Here is a 24,142-nt window from a genome sequence, read left to right on the forward strand (position 1 = left end):
TCAGCATATCCACCAGCTGCTCCTGCAGGGTCTACTGCCCATGACCAGCATGGTCAGCTGCTCGACACTCATCCAGGATAGGTGCCTAAGGATGGCAATGGCATTGATAAAGGGCCTCTCCTGTTCGTCAGCCGGTAGCTCCATTATGATCTGAGGAACTGACTTAAACTTCCCACTTGTCATCCATGCACCTAACAGACCCCCGATGGCTCCCCCAATGACTATTCCTGGTGGACTGCCCACCAAACCACCCACAACAACCACAGTCCCGGGGACTAGGGCACCCAACCAGGAGTACTTGAAAGCCGCCTTCATCTTCCTCTTCTCAGAGACGGAGCACAGCAGCCTCATGATGTCCTTCACTGTGATGTCAATGCTAGGCACGTAGGCCCCATTCTCTCAGGATCCTCTGGGGTTTTATGGTCTTCAAACTCCTCTGAAGGGCTTTGTTTTTCACAGGAAACTGTGCTTCAGATCGGGAGTGGTCACTGATGTTCTCCACTCTGTCCTCCGAGAGGGCAGTGAAGCTCTTTAATTTCCCTTGCTTAGACTGGACATTCACCGGGACAACGAAGGACAGAAGACAATTGCCTACAGTGCCTGCTACCATTTGCATCCTTTATTCCCCTTTCTTATTGCTCCCACCCTTCAATGCCTACCTGATCCTCCTCATCCATTACGACAAGCTGTATCCCTTCCTTCTTTGGAATTTTCCAGGTTATAAGGCAAGAAAAGCTGTCCTATTCCTTTGTGATCATGCCTCTTATCCATTCCAAAATATTGCAATGATTTCCCACCTCATTTGCCTATTTCCTATCCATACGAAGTTTGTCAGATGTCAAGATTCACTGCAACTTGGAAGTGACATATATACACCATTGATCCTATGTGTAAAATAGATGCCTAATGAGAACTTATTGTATAGCAGAGGGAACTCTACTCAGTGCTTTGGTGGTGAACTAAAAGGGAAGAAAATCCAAAAAAACAGGGGCTATATGTGCACATATACCTGATTGACTTTGCTGTACAGCAGAAAGTAACACAACATTGTAAAGACACTATGTGTGTGTGTGTGTGTGTATGGGCACGTACACATGTGCTTAGTCATGTCTGACTATCTGCAGTCCTATGGACTGTAGTCTGCTAGGCTCTTCTGTCCATGTGATTTTCTAGACAAGAATATTGGACTGGGTTTTCAATTCCTTCTCCAGGGGATCTTCCCAACCCAGGGATGGATCCTGTATTTCTTGTGTCTCCTGCTATGGCAGCCAGTTTCTTTACCACTGAAACACCTGGGAAGCCACGTGGGAAGCCACTATACTCCAATAAATTTTTTTTAAAAAATTAAATACAATGACAAAGTATCCAAAGATGTACACCAGATTTCCAAAGAGAGTTTCTCGGACTTGAGAACCTAATAAAATGCTCACAGGGCTTCCTCCTTGAATATGTTACAAGGAAATCCTGCTTAGAAGATGCATCCTCTGTCCTGTTAGTTTCTTTCTTAATGTCCCAATGGTTTATAGTAATAGTTCATGTATTATAGCGACACTATGTTCAATATAGGTGGAATCAATATAGGGAGGAGAAACATCAACAACGTCAGATATGCAGATGATACCACTATAATGGGAGAAAGCAAAGAGGAACTAAAGAGCTTCTTGATGAGGGTGAAGGAGGAAAGTGAAAGAGCTGGCTTAAAACTCATATTAAAAAATATAAGACCATGGCATCCGCCCCCATTACTTCATGGCAAATAGAAGGGAAAAAGATGGAAGTAGTGACGTCTGCCTCCAATGCGGGAGACCTGGGTTCGATCCCTGGGTCGGGAAGATCCCCTGGAGAAGGAAATGGTAACCCACTCCAGTATTCTTGCCTGGAGAATCCCATGGGCAGAGAACCCTGGTAGGCTACAGCCCACGGGGTCGCAAAGAGTCGGACACGACTGAGCGACTGAACAGAACAGAACAGTGACAGACTTCCTCTTCTTGGGCTCTAAAATCACTGTGGATGGTGATGCAGCAATGAAATCATACCTCTGTTTCTTGACAGGAAAGCTATGACAACCTAGTGTGTTGAAAAGCAGAGACATTACTTGCCAACAAAGGTCCTATAGTCAAGACTATGGTCTTCCCAGTGGTTACATTTGGTTGTGGGAGCTGGACTGTAAAGAAGGCAGAGCACCAAAGAACTGATGTCTTCAAACTCTGGTGCTGGAGAAGACTCCTGAGAGGACCTTGGACAGCAAGGAGATCAAATCAGTCAATCTTAAAGGAGAATCAGTTCTGAGTACTTGTTGGAAGGACTGATGCTGAAGTTGAAACTCCAGTATTTCAGTCATCTGATGTGAACTTGGGCAAACCCCAGGTGATGGTGAGGGAACAGAGAGGCCTGGTGTGTTGCAGTCCATGAAGATGCAAAGAGTCAGACACGACTTGGCAACTGAACCACAATAATGTTCATATTTGGACTTCCCAGGTGGCACTAATGGTAAAGAATCTTTCTGCTATAATACTAGAAACTATAAAACTCTTAGAGGAAAACATAGGCACAACACTCGATGACATAAATCAAAGCAAGATCTTCTATGACCCACCTCCTAAAATAATGGAAATAAAAACAAAAGTAAACAAATGTGACCCAATTAAACTTAAAAGCTTTTGCACAGCAAAGGAAACTATAAGCAAGGTGAAAAGACAACCCTTGGAATGGGAGAAAATAATAGCAAATTGCCAGGCGAGTGTATGCTCCTCAGTTTTTCTCTCGTCACAGCAAAGATTTGGAGTGACGGACATTAAAGTCCCCTTGGCTTGTCACAGCTCTCGGGTCTTGGACAGACCGTGTTATAGCTCTCAGGTCTCGAACGGACCGTGTTATAGCTCTTAGGCAAGTCAGTGTTACAGCTCAGTGTTACAGCTCTATTTTATTTAGAGGATAGAAGGGAAATCCATCTTCAAGGCGTGAGGGCACGTCATCCAAAGACACGAAGAGTGCCCCAGCGCCCGGGAGAGGGAGGGAGGGAGAGGGAGAGGGAGGGAGAGGGAGAGGGAGAGAGAGAGCTAGCTTTGGCTCCTCTTTTTATATGTTTTTTTCCCCCTGGGCCTGTCCTATGTAAACTGGGCCAGCCAGGAGTGTTGTTTGTTTTACCTGAGGTCCTCACTCTGGTCCTCGGACCTTCCTTTGTTTTATTTTCGTGGGCTTTTCTCTTCCTTGTCTTTTGGCCACTGCCATTTTGGACTCCTTTTCCCTGTTCTACCTACCTAACAAAATGAAACAACTGACAAAGGATTAATTTCCAAAATATACAAGCAGCTCATACAACTCAATACCAGGAAAACAAACAACCCAATCAAAAAGTGGGAAAAAGATGTAAACAGACATTTCTCCAAAGAAGACACACAGATGGCTAACAAACATGAAAAGATGCTCAACGTCACTCATTATTCAGTTCAGTTCAGTTCATTTCAGTCGCTCAGTTGTGTCCGACTCCTTGCGACCCCATGAATCACAGCACGCCAGGCCTCCCTGTCCACCACCAACTCCCGGAGTTCACTCAAACTCATGTCCATCGAATCGGTGATGCCATCCAGCCATCTCATTCTCTGTCGTCCCTGTCTCTTTCCACCCCCAATCCCTCCCAGCATCGACTCTTAAAACCACAATGAGATATCACCTCACACCAGTCAGAATGGCCATCATCAAAAAGTCTACAAACAATAAATGGTGGAGAGGGTGTGGAGAAAAGGAAGTGCCCTTGCACTGTTGGTGGGAATGTAAATTGATACAGCCACTTTGGAAGATGGTATGGAGATTCCTTAAAAAACTAGGAATAAAACCACCATATGACCCAGGAATCCCACTCCTAGGCATACACCCTGAGGAAAACAGGATTGAAAAAGACATATGTATCCCATTGTTCATTGTAGCACTATTTACAATAGCTAGAACATGGAAGCAACCTAGAAGTCCATCGACAGATGAATGGATAAAGAAATTGTGGTACATATGCACAATGGAATATTACTCAGCCATAAAAAGGAATGCATTTGAGTCAGTTCTGATGAGGTGGATGAACCTAGAACCTATTATACAGAGCGAAGTGAGTCAGAAAGATAAATTTCGTATTCTAACACACATATACAGAATCTAGAAAAATGGTTCTGAAGAATTTATTTACAGGGCAGCAGTGGAGAAACAGACATGGAGAATAGACTTATGGACATGGGGAGGGGGGAGGAGAGGGTGAGATGTGTGGAAAGAGTAACATGGAAACCTACGTTACCACATGTAGAATAGATAGCCAATGGGAATTTGCTGTATGGCTCAGGAAACTCAAACCTGGGCTCTGTATCAACCTAGAGGGGTGGGATAGGGAGGGAGATGGGAGGGAGTTTCAAAAGGGAGGGGATATACGTAAACCTATGACTGATTCATATTGAGGTTTGACAAAAAACAACAAAAGTCTGTAAAGCAATTATCCTTCAATAAAAAAATAAATAAAAAAAATGAATACTTCTGCCAGTGTAGGAGATTTAAGAGGCATGGCTTTGATCCCTGGGTCAGGAAGAGCCCCTGAAAGAGGTCATAGAAACACAGTCCAGTATTCTTCCCTGGCAAATCCCATGGACAGGGGAGCCTAGTTGGCTACAGTCCATGGGGTCACAAGGAGTCGGATACGACTGAAGTGACTTAGCATGCTCATGTTCAATATCAGTTGCTCTGTATTTTCTGTGTTTTTAAATTTACCCGTTGCAGAAAATGATCTCTTCCTTTAATCAAATCGGGGTTCCACTTACAGAAAGTAACAGGCATCTAAGTCTTACTTCACAATTTTGAATGTGGGAACTCTAATCCCTATCTTGTCACTGAAATGTCTCAAAGGACCTCTTCCAGGCTTAATTCAAAAATATCTTCCTAATCTAGATGCCACATTTCTTTCCTGAAGTCTCACTCTTCTGTGCTAAGCATTGCCCTAATGCCAAGTTCCTTCCAAGTGTTTATATTCTTATGTCAGTTAACAGCTCAGGTCATAAAGAATATAGGGTAATAGAGTTATGTGAACCTCTCTCTGGGGACTAGAAGGAGGTTTAAGAGCCCTGGATCCCTAAACAAGATAAGGGAAATGGGAATCAAAACAGTATTTCCATAGTTTGAAGTTTTGCCACCCCTGCTGAGCACAAAGGCCACTCCCACTTCATACCATGTACCCTACCAGTGGCCACGGCAAGGTCTCAATACCAGAGAACTCAGGAGCCCAACAGCCAGGTCCTCTTCACAGAAACTTACTTCACATTGTGTAGGTATCCACGTCTGTCTCCTCCACTTCCAGCCAGTCTTCCCGGCTGCCCCATCTCCCCAGCACTGTCCTTCATGCACCCCTGAGAGCTCCGTCATGTCTCAGAGGTCCTCTCTCTTTCCCCTCCACAGTATCAAATCCCAACTTACACCAGGGGTGGCAGCCATCTCTGCGCTCAAGAGAGCAGAAACAGGAGAGAGAGCAAAGGAGCTGGCCTCCTTTTTATAGAAGCAGCTAAGCTGGAAATCCCTTGCCTGCCTGCTGTGTGTGTCAGGCTTTCCTGGATCCATTGTTCTTGCAAGTGCCTTCACTTCCTCTACAATGGATTCAGCAGAAATATCATCTAATCAAGCATGTCTCCTCTCAGCCAATCAATTGCCCTCCTTGTTCCTAATGTGACATGGCCCTTTTGTGTTGGAAATTGCTCTGTGCTTAACCACCCACCACTCCCAATCCTGACTTTTATGTAGCCCTGGACCCTCAGTGGCTGGAAGAATTTGAACACTTGGTGATCCTCTCCAATGCTTTTAAGAACCCTACCGGCCCATGACCCCTCCTCCTCCTGCCAGTAGTTAGGGGTCTTTCTGAGAGCAAGGGTGCCCAGGAGATGACAGTGAGAGTTACTGTGGGTGATGTGAGCAGGAGCAGCCTGTTCACAGCAGCCTGACAGAATGTGTGAAGTACACCGGGAGAAGCAGACGTAAGACACGTAACCCTGCACTGAGAAGAGACATAATTCCAGTCCAGGGACACCACCTGCTGATGTAACTTGGGCCAATCTGTTCATCTCTCTCTATAAATGACATGATTGGAGAGAACTCCTAAAGGTCTTCAGGCTCAAGAAACTTTCTTTATAAGCTGTTCCTTACAAAGAATTTTAGATTCCTGACTCTTGAACTTCCTAGCACTCTTCCTCTCCTGTCTGAGAATCTGCAAACCAAATCCACTACCTGAGAACTACCCAGAACCACCAATCAAACACTGACTCCCACCTTCCAGATGTCAGAAAAATCACACATCCACTCTCACACCACAGTTCCTCTACTTCCTGGCCTTTCCTCCTGGAGACTCACTAGTGTCATCTCATACTTTCCTAAGGCGCTGCTTACTCCGTGCCTCTCTGGATTTGAATCGGGACGACAAGGGAGTACATAAGCTGTGTGTTCTCCTGGAACTTTTTCCTTACTCTGATCTCCTAACTTCCCAGATTAATCTCTGCCCTCTTCCAAAGGCTCAGGACATTTCTACACACCCCTCTCCCCTTTTCTGAGATTGATTACTAAAAGTTCCTCCTAAAGTTCAATGTAAAAAGTCTGCAGAAATACCAGGTATTTACAGAAGTGTCCGTGTAATGAAAGTAATGGGAGCCGAGAACTCATTCCAAAATTTTAAAAACCTTAACATAAATCTTGTTCTCCTCTTTTAAGTTCTCACTAGAGAATCAAGTTGGAAAACCTAATACTTATTTAAGCATATTTCCTGTGTGTGTGGGGAAAGACATATATTCTGAAAGACACAGAATAAGTATGAAGGGGGAAGAATGCCTGATGGAGTCCAGTGGAAACCTTGACTTGCCTTTTCTCCTTTCAGATAGTTCTCCAGGTTCCTGTTGTCCCTGAGTTTAGAAGACAAGATTGTGACCTTCGGCTGAAGCACAGCAGCAAAGGGCTTCCCCCCACCCTCCCGGAGTTCACTGTCCAATAGGATCGGGGGATTCTGAAACCTCACCAGTGTCCAGGCAGAAAAGCTCAGATCAGGTTGAGGGTGATCTGGAAAGAGAAAAGTCCTGCAGCCAGACAGGGGTTAGGGATTGGCCCGGAGAGATTTAAAGCTTGTCTGTCTGAACTAGTGTGTGTCTATGTAATCACAGAATTAGATGATTTGACTTTTTATAACTCTACATCTCTAGAACCACGGGTCTATAAGCCTGAATGGCATCTCTTGCATTTATTCATCATCATTTATAAAACCATCAAATCACTGGACTAAGGCGGTTCTGTTAGGTGGAACCCTGGTCCCCTGACTGATGCTTTTTCCTGTTACACACGTGCCCATCTGTGTTGCTCATGATCGTCACACTAGATGGTAAGCAGGAGTGGCATGGACATTGGACACAGCCTGGAAGAGAGACTCACCACAGATTAAAATTCAGCATTCAGCAGTATATTGGCTGTATTAATGGAGGTAGAACACCTGAAACAAAGAAGGTGACAGTTCCGATCTACCCCGTGTTGGTTATACGAACCTGGAGCACTGCACCTATTTTAAGGCACTTTTTTACATGCTTCCAAAGAAGGGGGTTGGGAGGCTCAAAAAAGAAATCAGTCTTCAAATATCTGAAGGGTTATCATGTGAGAGGAAGTTTAGATTTCTACTTTCTACTTTGGCCCCTAGGAATACTCCAGAAACAGGGAAGCAGCAAAAGTGTACTGGTTCGGAAATCAAACAGGTCTGAGTACATGTCCAAAGGACCACTCAGTGGCTATGACCTTCGGATGCTTTATCTTATAGAGCCCAAATGTGTTCATCTTTAGGAGGGAGATTCTATCTTCCTCATAGAGTTTTCTGGTAAATACATCAACTTATACATGGGTATCCTTATACATGGCTGTCTTCCTAAACTAAGGATTCAGATCTGTAAATGAGCTCCAATGGACACCTAAGCATGTGTGTGCTGCATCCATTTCCCCTTCACACTCCTCATCCCTTTGCTTGTAAGGGATACATCACCCCGTGTGTGTCATCCTTCCAAACCTTCTGCGAGTTCACCCTTTAGGGCAACCGCAGCACAGAGAAGTGCTTCCTCCTGCTGGGCTGCTCTGACGGGCCCTCCCTGCAGCCTGTCCTCTTCGCCTTCCTCCTCTGCTACCTCCTGACTCTAAGGGGCAACTTGGCGCTGGTGCTGCTGGCTGTGCGTGACCGTGTACTGCTTCCTCTGTCACCTGGCCCTGGTGGATGTGGGCTTCACCACGAGTGTGGTGCCTCCCCTGCTGGCCAACATGTGCGGTCAGGTGCTGAGGCTGGAGCTGGTCGGGTGCCTGGTGCAGCTGTGCACATCGCTGGCTCTGGGCTCTGCTGAGTGTGTCCCCCAGGTGGTGATAGCTCTGGATCATGTGGCTGCTCGTACCCTCTGCCGTGATCCTGGCCTACCTGGCAGCACAGCCCATGCTGTTGTGGTATGAGGGCCAGAGGCAGCCACAGGAAAGTGGTGGGCCCCTGTGGGTCCCACCTGAGAGCCGTCTAACTATTCTCTGGATCCCTCCTTTACAGCTACCTGCAACCCATGCACAGCTATAACCAGTGGCAGGCAAGTTCATTTCTCTTTTCTGCACTGTCACACACCCATCCTCAACAAACTGCTTTCAACCCTCAGGAATAAGGAAGTAGAAGGGGGCAGCGGGGAGGTTCCTGGGGGTTTTGGGGCGAGGGCAAGAGTACAGTGAGTCAGTCAGGGAGGGAAGGTGGGGAATGTTACCCAGGGCCCAAGGAGATGGGAATGTCTGGTGTAAAGAGTTTAGCCTTCAGGCTGTTCATTTCTCTATGAGAATCTGCAAGATCTGTCCTTAAGGAGCCCATGGTTAATGGGGAGTTCCCTTCCTCCCATCAGGAAAGGTTTACGTGCTGTAGGTAAAACCCCCATGTCCCTTATCTGTGCAAGTTTGGTGAGGGAGCATTGGCCCTTGGGCTTTCTCCTAATCTGATGAAAAAAGTTGTGTTTTGGGGAGGATCTTTCCCATCTTCAGGGGTACTATTCAGTTCAGTTCAGTTCAGTTCAGTCGCTTAGTCGTGTCCGACTCTCTGTGACCCCATAAATCACAGCATTCCAGGCCTCCCTGTCCATCACCAACTCCCGGAGTTCACTCAAACTCATGTCCACAGAGTCGGTGATGCCATCCAGCCATCTCATTCTCCGTTGTCCCCTTCTCCTCCTGCCCCCAACCTTTCCTAGCATCAGGCTCTTTTCCAGTGAGTCAACTCGTCGCATGAGGTGGCCAAAGTATTGGAGTTTCAGCTTTAGCATCAGTCCTTTCAATGAACACCCAGGATTGATCTCCTTTAGAATGGACTGGTTGGATCTCCTTGCAGTCCAAGGGACTCTCAAGAGTCTTCTCCAAAACCACAGTTCAAAAGCATCAATTCTTCAGCGATCAGCTTTCTTCACAGTCCAACTCTCACATCCATACATGACCACGGGAAAAACCATAGCCTTGACTAGACGGACCTTTGTTGGCAAAGAAATGTCTCTGCTTTTTAATATACTATCAAGGTTGGTCATAACCCAGTTAATAGCTCATTTGCTGGTAAGAGATGTATGAAGATCCCAGTCTAGTGGAAGAGGCCATGGAAGACCCCATGGTGTCTGCCATTAGACATATCCCTAAGTGACAATCAAATCAGAGACTCAGCCCTGTAGGAGATTCCATCCAAAAAAAAGAAAAGCCCTGGTCTCTCATTGCAGGGCATCAGTACAACCAAATGCCCTCCTACCAAGTTAAATAGTGCCCACCCCAGAGCACTTGACTCATAACTGTAATGAGCAACACCTATAAGTGTGCTTTGTGCTGAGTGGGGTTACGTTCATAAATGCTTCTACCAGAGGTGGTTCTTGAGACAGTTATAAAGAAGAGGAGACTAGTGCGAAACAGAGTGGCATGTTTCAGGCTGTGAGAAAGCATACAGGTGATCATGAGGGGGAATGAGATGGAGGAAGAAAGGAAGGGAGGGAGATGGAGGACACGGAGAGGGACAAGCTCCGCTAGCCAGAAATCAACACTTACCCCCACATCCAAACCAGAGAAGTCCTGACAGAGCCTCAAGCAGGCAGGCCAGAGACTGCTCTAAAACTCACTCACTTTTCTGAAAGTTTGTTCCCACTTAAAGTATATCTATTCCCAAGGAGCCCCCGCTAGAGGCATAAAATCTCGAGACCCCCCAAGGTGAATATCTTGCCATGACCACCATCATCCCCAGAAATAAGAATGGCTTAATTCAGTGTGGGAAGCAGAGTAAGAAGGGGCATGGTGCCAAGTTTCACTTCATAACAAACAGCTTTAAATAAGGAGAGGGGAAGTAGTTTAATTTTCCTAAATTATTTATTAACATTATGTCACAGTAAATAAATCACTTCATAATAAGTCATTTCACTGTTGACACTACAGGCAGAGTGTCAGTTTGACTCAACAATTATTGAGTCACATGAGAGAAGAAACACTGAGCTAAATATAGAGGCAACACAGTAATTAGAAGAACATGGATCACAACCTAAAATGGTCTATCTTGTTGATTGGGAAAGGAAATAGGAGTTTTTCTACGAATCAGACAGAACCAAGATAGGATGAAACTGCAACTGTCTTTGAATGTCATCTCTAATAGGCCTTCAAATTCTAATATATTCTAACATATCAAACATACACAGTTTTGTCAATTATTCAATCATGCTAGAATGAAAGAATCAATTGGTTAGAAATATTCTAGTCTTCCACCCCAATGCACCCCAAATCTTTTGCTTCTCCTATCACTCCATCTGCAGGATGCTCACCCACCAATGCAGGGGTATGTCAGGAAGAGTAAATGGCCCTTTTTGATGCCATAATCTCCCATGATCTTCCCATCTTCCAGTTTCTTTCCATTGCAATTCACAATCTGCTTCTTAGGGGGTATAGCGGTCTTCATCTTGATCATCTCCTTCACCTGGGTCACTGAGCTGGACCTTCGCACCTGGAGCTCGTGCCTCTGCCCCTCGTCACCAGGCTCCACCAAAACCAAGGGCAGCTCCTCATCACTGGGCTTCACCACCTTCAGGGTGAGGTGGATGGTCATCTCCTTGTCGATGCCATACGATGACAGAGTTCTCTGCGGCTTTAGGGTCTTCGAGCCCAGCTGCAGGACCTGATCTGGCACGGGAACCTTGGTCTTAGAGCGGACATGTTCCTTGATCATATTCACTCTGTCTCCCGGATGGGCAGTGAAGGACATTGGTCTCCATTGCTCAGAATGGACAGTCACCTGGACAAAAACAAAGCCAAGAGACAGTAGCCCAGAATGCCTGCCCTCTTCCACACCCTTTGTGCCCCCTCCTTCATTGCTCCCACCCTTCACTGCCAGTCTGGTACTCCAGATCCTTTACAACAAGCTGTCCTTCCCTTGTTTCAAACTTGTCTTTGAAATTACCAGGTTATAATGCAAGAAAACCAGTCTTATTTTGTAACCACACCTCTTATCCACCCCCAAAATGTTATCAATGATTTCCCACCTCATTTACCTGTCTCCTATCCAGATAAAATTTGTCAGATGTCAAAAAACAAAACATCTAAAAATGTACACCGGAGTTTATAAACACCTCTCAAAGAGAATTTTGAAGACTTAACAATCTCATGGAATACTCATAGGGCTGTCTTCCATGACTGTGACTATTTTAGATGAAAACCCTGTTTAGGAAACATCTCTGTACTGTTTGTACTTTTTTTGGTAACAATAATTCATTTATTATAGTGTCCCTATTTTCAGTATCACTTGGCCATATGTATTTCCTATGTTTTCCTATCCACATATTATAGACTATGATCTCTTCCTTTTATCAAATCGGGGCTCCACTCACAGAAAGTAGGGACTACATCTGAGTATTACTTCAGTAATCTCAACAAAGGGAATCTCATTCCTATGCTCTTGCTGGAAAGTCTCAGAGGACTTCTTCCAGGCTTCATTCAAAAATATCTTCCCAGTCCAGATGGCACAGAGATTTCTTCACTGAACTCTCACTCTTCTGTGCTAAGCATTGCCCTCATTACAGGTTCTCTTTGTAGAGAACATAGTCTTACATAAGGTAATGTAATAGGACTTTAACAACTTAAAAGAATTCTGTCAACCTTCTTTTGGTAAAAGAAGAAAGCTTATGTTTAATTGCCCTGGAGGCCTGAACAGGGTAAAAGAGAAAGGGATCAAGACAATATTTTCATAGTTTCAAGCTTGCCAGCCCTGCTGAGCACAAACTCCACTCCTGCTTCCTACCAAGTATCCCTAAGTGTGAGCAGTGCAAGGTCTCCATGTAAGAGAACTCAGGAGCCCAAGAACTCTTTATAGAAACTTTCTTCACGTTCAGTAGGTATTGATGCCCATCTCCTCCCCTTCCAGAGGTCTTCCCAGCAACCCCCCACCTTCATCTCCCAGCACTGTCCCTCATCTATTCCTGAGTCTCTCCCATGTCTCAGAGGTCTTCTCCCTTTCCCCACCTCTGGTATCAAATCTCAACTCACACAGAGGGTGGCAGCCATGTCTGCAATCAGAGGTGCAGAATCAGGAGACAGAGCAAAGGACAGGGCCTCCAGTTTAAATAAGCAGCTGAATGGGAAATACCCCGCCTGCCTGCTGTGTTTATTAAGCCTCTCTGTACCCTTTGCTCTTGCATGATATGCTGAATTTACTTTCACTTTTGCTACTGGGGAGTCCACAAACAAAAATACCTCCTGACCAAGCACTTCTCAGGTCAGCCAATCCATTTGCCCTCCTTGTTCCAAACAGGGGATGGTCTTTCTCTGTTGAGAATTTTCCCCTGATTAACCACCCACCACTCCCAATCCTGACTTGTAACTTCCTAACCTGCAGCTCTGACCTTCACTGGCTTGAAGACCTTTAACACTGGTGATCCTCCCCTTAGCTTTTAAGAGCCCCCCACCGCCATTGGTCAGAGAACTTCCTGAGAACAGGTGTGCCTGGGAGAGAACAGCGAGAGTTGCCATGTGTGATGTGACCAACAGCACCCTGTTAACCCTAGCCTAGCAGAATGTGAGAAGCTGGCCTAGAGAAAACATGGGATAAATAACCCTAGACTGAGAAGAGCCGTGAGTTCCAGTCCCAGGGCTGACACTCAATTAATTTACCTGGGAAAATCTGTTCACCTCCCTGGATGTTGGTTTTCTGGTCTATAAAATGATATGATTGGAGAGAATTCCTAAGTGTATTCCAGGCTCAGAAAATCTTGTTTATAAATATCCTTTACAAAGAACTTTAGATTCCTGGGTCTTGAGCTTTCTAGCACTTCCTCCGGTGTCTGCAAACCAAACCCACTACTTCAGAGCAACCCAAATCCAGCAGTCGAAAGCTGACTACCACCTTCCACATGGAAAACAATCACACATCCCGTTCACACCACAGTGCCTCCATTTCCTCACCTTTACTCCTGGATACTCACTAGGAGCTATTTGCTCCCCGGCTCTTCAGATTTGGATTAGGACGAAAAGGGAATACATAACTGTGTGTGCTCAGGGAGTTTTCTTGATATCTCCTCCTAACATTCCAAATTAATCGCTGTCTTTTCCCAAAGTCTCAGGTCTGTGCCTGCTAAGTCGCTTCAGTTGTGTCTGACTCATTGCGACCTCATGAACTGCAGGCTCCTCTGGCCATGGGATTCTCCAGGCAAGAATACTGGAGTGGTTTGCTGTGCCCTCCTCCAAGGGATCTTCCCGACCAGGCATCGAACCTGCATCTCTTGTGTCTCCTGCATTGGCAGGTGGGTTCTTTATCACTAGCGCCTCCTGGGAATCCCCCAAATCCACTTTAAGAAAAACATTTATTGAAAGTGCTTTAAATGTTGTCAGAATGAAAGGTTTATAAAAATGCCAAGTTGTCATCTTTGTTTACTGTGTTTTCAGTGATCATTTACCATATCTTCACTCACTGAGAAATATCAAAGATCCCATTTATTCCAGGGATTTCCATCCTGGAGAACTTGGCTTTACACAAGTGCCTACACAGAGTAATGGGATCCAAGAGCTCATTCCAATATATCAATAAGTTTAACATAAATTATGTTCTCCTATTTGAAGCTCTTATCAGACAGTTAATAAAATTGGAAAAACTAATTGCTATTTAAATTGTTTTGTGGGATAGACATACTTTTTTAAACTCATAGGGTGTGTTTGAAGGGGAAAGAATGCCTGATGGAATAGCTTGGAGACCTTGATCTTCTATTTGCCCTTCAGATATCTTACCACGTTCTCTATTTAGAAAACATCATTATGACATCTAACTCCTCCACTGTCCAATAGGATATGGGGACTCCGAAACATCACCAGTGGCCAGGCAGAAAATGTCTGATCAGGTTGAGGGTGATAGAGAAAGTGAAACCCCTGCAGTAGGACAAGGATGGGGGATGGGTCTGGAGAGAGAAAGGGAAAGCTACACAAAGCAGACTTGAGGGAAGTGTTTTCAGTTTTCAAATTTTATTTGTACCTTAGGGCTTCATGTCATTTCTGGAAAGAGAACAAGAAGAGTAGATGGTAAAACTTCTTATAATCAAATAACTTTTTTCTCACCCCGAGGCATACAAGGTCTTAGTTCTCTGGACCAGGGATTGAACCCATGCCCCCTGCAGTGGGAGAGTGGAGTCTTAGCCATTGGACCTCCAGGAAAATCTAGCCTACACCATCTTAGTGCCAACATCTGCATTCTCTGGGGAAGCAGGGGGCCTTAGTCAGAATCTCCTGGTGGGAGAGCCCAGGAATGACATTTCCCAGGGATGATATTTGTCTGTTGATACCCCTCAGATCTGTGCCCGCAGCTGGCCCTGAGCTGCAGATCTGTAGGTCTAGCTGCTTCCATGCATGGTTCCCTGGACTCCCTGCATGTTTTGAACATGCCAAGGTCTCTCTGTCACTGGGTCACTGAGCATGACTTTCTGTCCACTGTATTCCCAACACTGTGGATTTACAATAATATGCAAGGTAAGCAGCATCTCCTCCAGGAAAACCTCCCTGATATTCTTCCATCCTGTTCTGGGTTACATGCCCATCTTCTGTCCTTTTATATTTCCTCTGCAAACCTCTCAGAGGCCATTTCTCCAGCCACAAGTTCATCTGCTTACTTGTGCTTTACCCTCAATCAACAGTAGGAGTCTAGGAGGTCATAACTGTGTCTCTTTTTTGGCTGTGCCATGTAGCTTATGGAATCATAGTTCCCTGACCAGGGATCGAACCTATGCCCCCTGCATTGGAAACGGGGCAATGTCTGGACCACCAGGGAAGTCCTTCATAATTGTGTTTTAATTGTCTTGTGTTTTTAGCACTCTTTAGGCATGCTGTCTGGCACACTAAATAATAAATATTTAGTAAATGCATGAATGAATTATTAAATGAATAAATAAGTGAATAAAAAGTGAGAAATAACATTTAGTGAGTATTATTATATTTCAGAAACTGCACATGATATTATTAAATGGTACCTCATTAAAATTTTAGCATTCTAGTGAGGTAAGTATTAGTAATTTTGTTGATAATAAGAGTCCTATTAGTAGTAGCTGGTAAGCAAGGGTTCAAATACAAACCTCTATTTCTACACTCCTTGTCTTCTCCTGTTTCCTCTTACAGTGGAAAGAAAAGTGAGGCGTGTGTACACGTGTGCGCTTTTTATTACAGCAAAGATACAAGTTGAGGGAAGGAATAGAGAGAGAAAGGAAAGCTGAGGATGCAAGGAACCTTAGGATGAATAAGAACAAGAAGGGTTTGGCAGAGGGGGCTCTATATGTAGGCAGGAGCATCCCTGGGTGGTGGGCCCTACCTGGAACAACATATGTGCCTCCACTGGGCAGAAAGAACAAAGAGTCTGTGAATGCAGGACTCAGAGCCTGGAGGAAGACTGCACCCTGGTGCAAAGGTAGAGGAGAACTGCTGTCTCAGGACTATGAGTGGAAAAAGCCAACATTGCAAGGCAATACCACAGAGCAGTAAAGAAATTGCCTGCTGGAGTTGGGGATTTCCTGCTTAGACAGGATCTGGATTCTAAGAAACAGTGTCCTTTCAAGGAAGGAGAATAACAAATCCGGACTGGCATCTCTCTTTTCCTTCTTCCCTTCTTATGTGAAATTCCCTCCCAGCCTATGTCCAGGGGGAGGGCTATCCTAAATGCCCCAATGTCCTTTTGCTGACCACAGGTTTTTCTTGGGAACTGACTCCTCTTTGCTTTTTACAACAGCATCCATCTGAATTTTTTCCATCTGTCACAATAAACTTTTTCAGAGGCAAATAAAAATCTCTTTTGTTCCTCTAACAAATCTGGAAAACCAGCCAAGGTCAAAGATCATGCTATGGAGATTTTGGCAGGTTTTCATACAAATGTCTCAGATATCCAGAGCCTCCCAACTCGGTCCTAGCTGGCCAGGTGATCTAGGGCTCATCATTGTCCCCACTGGGACCCCCTGGAGCAGATGTCTCTTTCCCATCTCTTTCATAAATGCCCATGAAAGAAGTTGCAAAACTGGGATCAGGAATATTGCTTCAGAAATGCCAAGAAAACTCAACCAAAATGCCCCTGTGAATTCTTATATGATGATGGTTAGGGGGAAAGTCTGTCCACTCTCAAGAAGGACCATTTGGAAAATATCTGCCAAACTCCAAAATGGATGTGCCAAACTAAAACAACCCAAATATTTTTCAGTAATAAGGAAATAGACAACTGAACTGTAGAACAGCATCAGCAATAAACATGGATGGATGATACCTGCAAACAATGATATGGATGGACGTGGCACATACCAATTGAGTGAACGAAAACAAGGCCAAGGAGACTACAGAGAGTATGATACTCTTCATAACTCTTCAAACCAAGCAAAACTACACAGAGAGACAGAGAAAGAGATAAGCTACTTTGAAATTCAGAGTATATTTGTTTTTTAAATAAATAAAGCCGAATCCAAATGGTGATAGGAGTTACTTAAAGATTTTCAACAGGGAATAAGGCATTTAAGAACCCTCTGATAGCTTATCCTATTATATTTAGAGTCTAAAGTTGAACTTTGGGAACTTAATGTTTGGTGACACAGTGTATTGAATATAACTAATGTATGTTTTGTGTTAGTTGCTCAGCTGTGTTCAACTCTTTGTGACCCCATGGGCTGTAGCCTGCCAGACTCCTCTGTTCATGAGATTCTCCAGGCATGAATACCCGACTGGGCTGCCATTTCCTTCTCCGTAATGGGCTTCCCTGGTGGCTCAGAGGTTAAAGCGTCTGCCTCCAATGCGGGAGACCCGGGTTCGATCCCTGGGTCGGGAAGATCCCCTGGAGAAGGAAACGGTAACCCACTCCAGTATTCTTGCCTGGAGAATCCCATGGACGGAGAAGCCTGGTAGGCTACAGTCCACGGGCTCGCAAAGAGCCGGACACGACTGAGCGACGGAACGGAATGTGTGTTACCTTATTAATTGATTAATTAAGAGATTAACATCTATTCACTCTATTAAAGGTACAGTAATGTTATGACCTGGGCTTCCCTGGTGGCTCAGCCGGTAAAGAAATCTGCCAGCAATATAGGAGACCTGGGTTTGATCCCTGGGTTGGGAAGACTCCCTGGAGAAGGGAGAGGCTACCCTCTCCAGTATTCATCTGGAGAATTCCGCTGAGTGATAGACCATGGGATTGCAAAGAGTCGGACACTATTGAGTGACTTTCACTCACTCACTCAGTATTATGACCTAAAACATAAATAGTTCTAAAGGGAAATAAACATAAGCAAAACTGAACAGTCAGTGTTTAGGACCATACATGTGTGCATTTAAACTGTCATAAAAGTTTGAAAACCATGAGTGTTGTTTATGACAAAATTATGCTTTAGAGTTTACATATATTACATATATTCATTTGTGGTACCAAAGTTGGTGACAAAAATATAATTTTTTTAAAAAACTCATATACATATCCTAAATCCAACAATTCCATTTGAGGAATTTATTCTATTAATATACTCATATATGTATTAAATAAGACATATATCAATGCAAGTATATAGTCATGTGGTATTATTTGTATTAAAAATAGAAACAACATTTATCAATAAGGAACTAAAAAAAAAAAGGAATGGGAAAAAATGACCTCAGATGATTAAAAAGTGATGAGTTATAAGGGGATTTTGGTGCATCAAATGAAGATTAAACAATGTCCTAAATGGCTCTTCAAAACTTGAGATTCTAGAATTTGTGCTTCTTACCCGGTAGTCCAACACAGAGAGAATAAAATAAAATAATCTGAAAATTTACAACAAAGAGAATAGTCTGCATTAGATTACCTCTCCTGTCAATAATAATTATAAATTCTCTGAAAACAAAAAATATATAAAAAACAACACACAAAGTCAGTGGGAGTGATGAAAAGCAAGGAGAAACTAGAGGACATTTGACCCTTGAAAAAAGAGAGCTGTTCTAGCAGGAAATTAAGAAGAAATCCCAGGAAAGAGGAAACTGCAAAAGGACAACTCCCCCACCCCCAAACTACATACTTATGAAAGAGAAATTCAGTCAAAATGTTCCTTTGTTAATACTTTCTGGATACATAACAGAATATTGAGAAATACTTCAGTATTCCAAACAAAATAGGTGCTCAGTAATTGATTGCTGAATTAATGAAAACTAATTAATTAATCCATATTTCACATTAGTTTCTTTTGTCTTCCCTTGGTGAGTCTGAGATTCCATTGTGAGGCTCCATGTGTTTTCTGCACATTCATGGTTTCCTCATTCCCACTGGACCCCATTTGACCAGGAGGAACAGGGGAAGAGAAGGAGCTGCTGGATGGTGACGTGCTGGGAAAGAGGCTGCGTGAGTGATGACAGAAGAGTCATCCACCTGGTATGACCTGACAAGCACCCAGGGCGAGTTATTATAAAACAGGTGAGAACACACGTTCAGACAGCCCTCATCCCTCCAGGTCTGGACAGGAATAGGCCATGGTTAACAACAGCTTCCCGATGAACTTCCTCCATCTGGGCTTCTCTGAACACCCAGGGCTTCAAAGAAGTCAGGATCTATTCATAGTTGAGTGAGCCCTTCAGAAGTGAACTGGTGATTATATCCTGAGGTTCTTGAATAATGTCCCTTAAGTGCTGCCAACTTATGTGTCTGTTGCATACACTCATAGGCTGTAGATCTTCTGTTTTTTAATTATCTGTACAAATGTTTCCATTTGCATCCAATTCAGTAGCTTCTATATGTTTCTCTCTCTCTGCTCTGTTAAGTGTCCAACTCTTTGTGACCCTGTGGACTGTAAGCTCCTCTGTTTATGGGATTTTCTAGGCAAGAGTACTAGAGTGGGTTGCCATTTCCTCCTCCAGGGGATCTTCCCGACCCAGGGATTGAATCTGTATTTCCTTCATTGCAGGCAGATTCTTTACCTGCTGAACTATCAGGGAAGCTCCTTTATATGTTTCTAAAATAACCTACATTTTCCTCTTTAATCATTTGGTTCCCCAGTGTAACTCTTCCTATCTTAATGCAAACATACATTAGCTCATTTCCACATAGTGAATCAGCAAATATTTCATATTAATAGTTCTCTCTGCCGTGTTTCAAACCCCTTGGAAGAATTCTCTGATACCCACACCACCCACACACTCGTACACTTTATTCTATCATTCTCTATGCCTTTGGCCTCATACTTGTCCCAAACTCAGTTGTGTAGTGGCTACTTATGTTGGAGTTGTATCTCTGACCATCTCAATCTGCTTCAGACACTTTGAGGTTGTGATTGAGTGATCCTGTGCTGGAGTTTGCCCTCGAGTATCTAATAGATAACTGTCCACGCAGACTGAGTGCATTTGAAATGTTAGTCCTAAAGCCTGTGTTAAACCATTTATTCAACAAATCAGTTTTCATGAAAACATGTTGTTTACACAGCTTCATTTAATTATCTATTGTATTTCCCTTACAGTCTGTCTAGAAAGGATTTTCTTATATGGGAACATTAGGGCCTCTGGGCAGAGGAAGTTGATAAAGAGGCAAGAAGAGTAGAGGTTTACTGGTTCCACTAAGAGAAAGAAGATGGAGGTGGTGTACGGTCAGGCCACTCAAGATGGATGCTCTCTTGCTCTCTCTGTTCACTCCTGCTGACCAGTTCCTGCCTTACCTCACCCTACTCACAGGACTGACCTTCCCCCTCTTAGTCATAGAGCTTAATCAGTAACTATCTCCATGCTGGCCCCAGGCTCCAGCAGTCATTGTTCTTATCTTTGGGTCAGGTCAGAAGAGTTTCACTATGCTAGTTTATCAGAGAAAAACATCTGATCCTTGACTGACTTAATGGAAGGGTTAACCTACCTCCTGAGGAATCTGTATGCAGGTCAAGCAGCAACAGTTAGAACTGGACATGGAATAACAAAATGGTTCCAAACCGGGAAAGGAGTATGTCAAGGTTGTATATTGTCACCCTGCTTATTTAACTTGTATGCAGAGTACATCAATGCAAAATGCCAGGCTGGATGAAGCACAAACTAGAATCAACATTGCGGGGAGAAATATCAATAACCTCAGATATGCAGATGACACCACCCTTATGGCAGAAAGCAAAGAACTAAAGAGCCTCTTGATGAAAGTGAAAGAGGAGAGTGAAAAAGTTGGCTTAAAACTCAACATTCAGAAAACTAATCACATGGCATCTGATCCCATCACTTCATGGCAAATAGATGGGGAAACAGCGGAAACAGTGACAACCTTTACTTTTGGGGACTCCAAACTCAATGCAGGTGGTGATTGCAGCCATGAAATTAAAAGACACTTGCTCCTTGGAAGAAAAGTTATGACCAACCTAGACAGCATATTAAAAAGCAGAGACATTACTTTGCCAACAAAGGTCCGTCTAGTCAAAGTTATAGTTTTCCTAGTAGTCATGTATGGATGTGACAGTTGGACTATAAGAAAGCTGAGTGCCAAAGAATTGATGCTTTTGAACTGTGGTGTTGGAGAAGACTCTTGAGAATCCCTTGAACAGCAAGGCGATCCAACCAGTCCATCTTAAAGGAAATCAGCCTTGAATATTCATTGGAAGGACTAATACGAAGAACTGACTCATTGGAAAAGACCATGATGCTGAGAAAGATTGAAGGTGGGAGGAGAAGGGGACAACAGAGGATGAGATGGTTGTATGGCATCACCAACTCAATGGACATGACTTTGAGTAAACTCCAGGAGTTGGTGATGGACAGGGATGTCTGCGTGCTGCAGTCCATGGGGTAGCAAAGAGCTGGACATGACTAAGCGACTGAACTGAACTGAACTGATGAGAGGTGTGCTCCACTGCTCGTTTCCCTGGTAATAGATGGGCCAACCAGAAGTCAATTCCCCCTGTAACTGGTAACCTCTGCTCATCCCTACCCCTGCAGCTAATGTCTGATCTCTGCCTTATGCTGTGCGGGGGTCACTCCAAGATCTTTCTCTATCCAATAAACTGATATTCAGTAAATCATTGATGTCTCTGTCACTGTTCTGGGCTCTTTCTTCAGACTTAAGGCTGAGTGATTACAGGGCTTGAGAAACTTCATGGTGTAGCCCAATAGGTAATCAAGAAAAAAATGTATTACAAATGTTTGAAAAGTGGAATTAGGCTTAGCATTCATTGTAGGGCAAGATTAGAATTATCAAACAAAATGGGAAATCTACATTGAAATTATGGTAAGGCTAGTAAGGAGGCCAAGAAGACAAGAAGATTGGACTAATGGATGGCTGAAATGAAGATTAGGATTAAAATAGAGTTAATGCTGCTATTCTTTGCTGATGCCAGAGTAAATGTTGAATCCAAGCCATTTTGTGTTGGGACTAGAATGGAGGTGGAAGTGTTAGTCACTAAGTCGTGTCCGACTCTTTGTGACACCATGGACTGTAGCCTGCCAGGCTCCTCTCTCCATGAAATTCTCCAGGCAAGAAAATTGGAGTGCCATTCCCTTCTCCAGGGGATCTTCCCAACCCAGCAATTGAACCTGGGCTCCGCATTGCAGGTGGATTCTTTACCATCTGAGCCACCAAACCTAGGCTTTTCCTTTTTCTTATTTTATCAGCATGTACCTGAGAGAATTTGGTATTGGTGCCATTGCCATGGGAGAGCTGGGAGAAAGTATCTGTGAGATTAGGACTCCAGTACCCTTTACACGTTCTTTGGAGACATTTACTCACTCATTCTTTTATAGAACTAATTATGGGCCAGCTTTCTGCAACTTCTTGGTCCTTGCTTCTAGGACCCTGAAGTCCAGTGCAGGAACTGAGGAACACACACCATGTACCAAACTTCCTCAACACACACCATGTACCAAACTTCCTCAACACACACCATGTACCAAACTTCCTCCAGGCAGGGTATTGTTTCTTGTTTCCATGGGATACTTTGCAGCATGTTATAAACTCTTATTCCAGGGGAGCAAAGCAACTAAACACTTTTTTAGACTGGGATGATTTCCTCAAAGTTTTTTAAAAAAATACTTATTTGGTTGCACTGGGTCTCAGTTGCAGCATGCAAGATCTTTTAGTTGTAGCCTGCGAACACTTAGGGCATGTGGGGTCTAGTTCTCTGATCGGGGATGGAACCCAGGTGTGGAAGCATGGTCAGAGAAATCCCCAATTTCCTCAAAGTTTACTGAGAGCTTGAGAATTCTCACCTGGGCTGGGGAGACACTATTTGTATCCAACTGCAGGATGAAAATCATGAAAACTCAACCCAGTCCTCTCGGGTCCAAAGCTCTGACATTGTTAAGCTGCTACTAAATTCTGGGTCTTAGTTTCTGCATCTGATAAAGGATATTACATATTTCATAGTATTGTAATAGTGATTAAAAGAGCCAATGTCTGTGAACTACTTTAAATGGTACCTGGGATATCATACTCACTATTTAAATACCTAATAATAACAATACGATAATTATCATCTTTCTGAGCAAGAGTACAGGACTGTTGACCCTGGACAGGTCTTAGGTCAGAAGTCTGAGATGCCAGATGTAATGCCACATATTGCCATTAGCAGTGTTAGTCACTCAGTCATGTCCGACTCTTTGCGACTCCATGAGTTGTAGCCCGCCAGGCTCTTCTTTCCATAGGATTCTCCAGGCAAGAATACTGGAGTGGTTTGCCATTCCCTTCTCCAGAGGATCTTCCCGACCCAAGGATAGAACCCGGGTCTCCTGCATTGTAGGCAGATTCTTTACCATCCGAGCTACAGGGAAGATCCATTCAGTTCAGTTCAGTTCAGTCGCTCAGTCGTGTCCGACTCTCCGCAACCCCATGAATCACAGCACACCAGAAGATCCATTAGATGGCATCAATCCCTCCTTGTCAAAACTGCTCACCAGCATAAACATTTTGATGTCTCCCTCTCTGTCTTAGAGGTTGGTCTGTCATCTGTGGGGGCCAGAGAAGAGGAAACAGTAGAACTGAAGAAATTAAGGTTTCTCCTAAGCCTCTGTTCTGACTTCCAGCCCAAGTATACGGAAATGTTTGATGCTGGTATGAAAACAACTGCCTGTAATTGTGAAGCTGCCTGATGGAAGTCATGGGGCCTGGGATTTAGTCCTAACACTGTGTGTCCTTGGGTGAGTTTTGGAACCCCCTGGGCTTCACCTCCCTATCTCTTTGCTGTCATGTGGGGGTAAAATAGAATGAGATAGCAAAATAGACACATAGGGAGGTGGAAAAAACTTAAGGGAAAACTACAGTAGAAATTAGAAGTGGAGGTGAAGAAATAGTGACAATGTGACAAGGAGGTGAGTTAGAAATGGAAATGATAAAGCTGGGGAGATCATCATTTTGCGTGAAACACAAAATTGGGAAAATATTAAATTTGATTCATATGTTTCATGGAAGCATGGTCAGAGAAATCCCCAATTTCCTAACTCCGCTTAACACATTTTCAGTTTTTGTCTCTCTCTCTTTGTGTGTCTTTCTCTGTGTCGCACATACACACTCACACTTACATGCACAAACAGGGGGCTGTCAACCTTTTCTGTGGTATGATGGGTGTGAGGAGAGCAGAGTTGTGTGGACACAGACTTCCTGGCAAAACCACTGAGAAGCTGTTTGTGCTTTTCCAGCACATCGGGCAGCTCTCCC

The 24,142-nt window shown here is 44.0% G+C and overlaps 1 protein-coding gene and 1 pseudogene across 1 annotated transcript; both read right to left on the reverse strand.

The window, feature by feature from the left end:
* Positions 1–351, reverse strand: LOC148774157 (protein C19orf12 homolog pseudogene; annotated as a pseudogene).
* Positions 352–10,370: 10,019 nt separating this feature from the next.
* LOC129543612 (ubiquitin D-like) lies at positions 10,371–12,670 on the reverse strand. Its single transcript, XM_055406832.2, has 2 exons — positions 12,550–12,670; positions 10,371–11,302 (listed from the first exon to the last, which is right to left on the reverse strand). Exons 1-2 carry the CDS (start codon positions 12,565–12,567, stop codon positions 10,832–10,834), a joined length of 489 nt encoding a protein of 162 aa, XP_055262807.2. The 5' UTR covers positions 12,568–12,670; the 3' UTR covers positions 10,371–10,831.
* Between the last annotated feature and the right edge of the window lie 11,472 nt (positions 12,671–24,142).

This window comes from Moschus berezovskii, chromosome 23 (genome assembly GCF_049115385.1).
Source record: "Moschus berezovskii isolate FMDL1 chromosome 23, NW_MosBer_1.0, whole genome shotgun sequence".
In the NCBI taxonomy this organism is placed as follows: Eukaryota; Metazoa; Chordata; class Mammalia; order Artiodactyla; family Moschidae; genus Moschus; species Moschus berezovskii.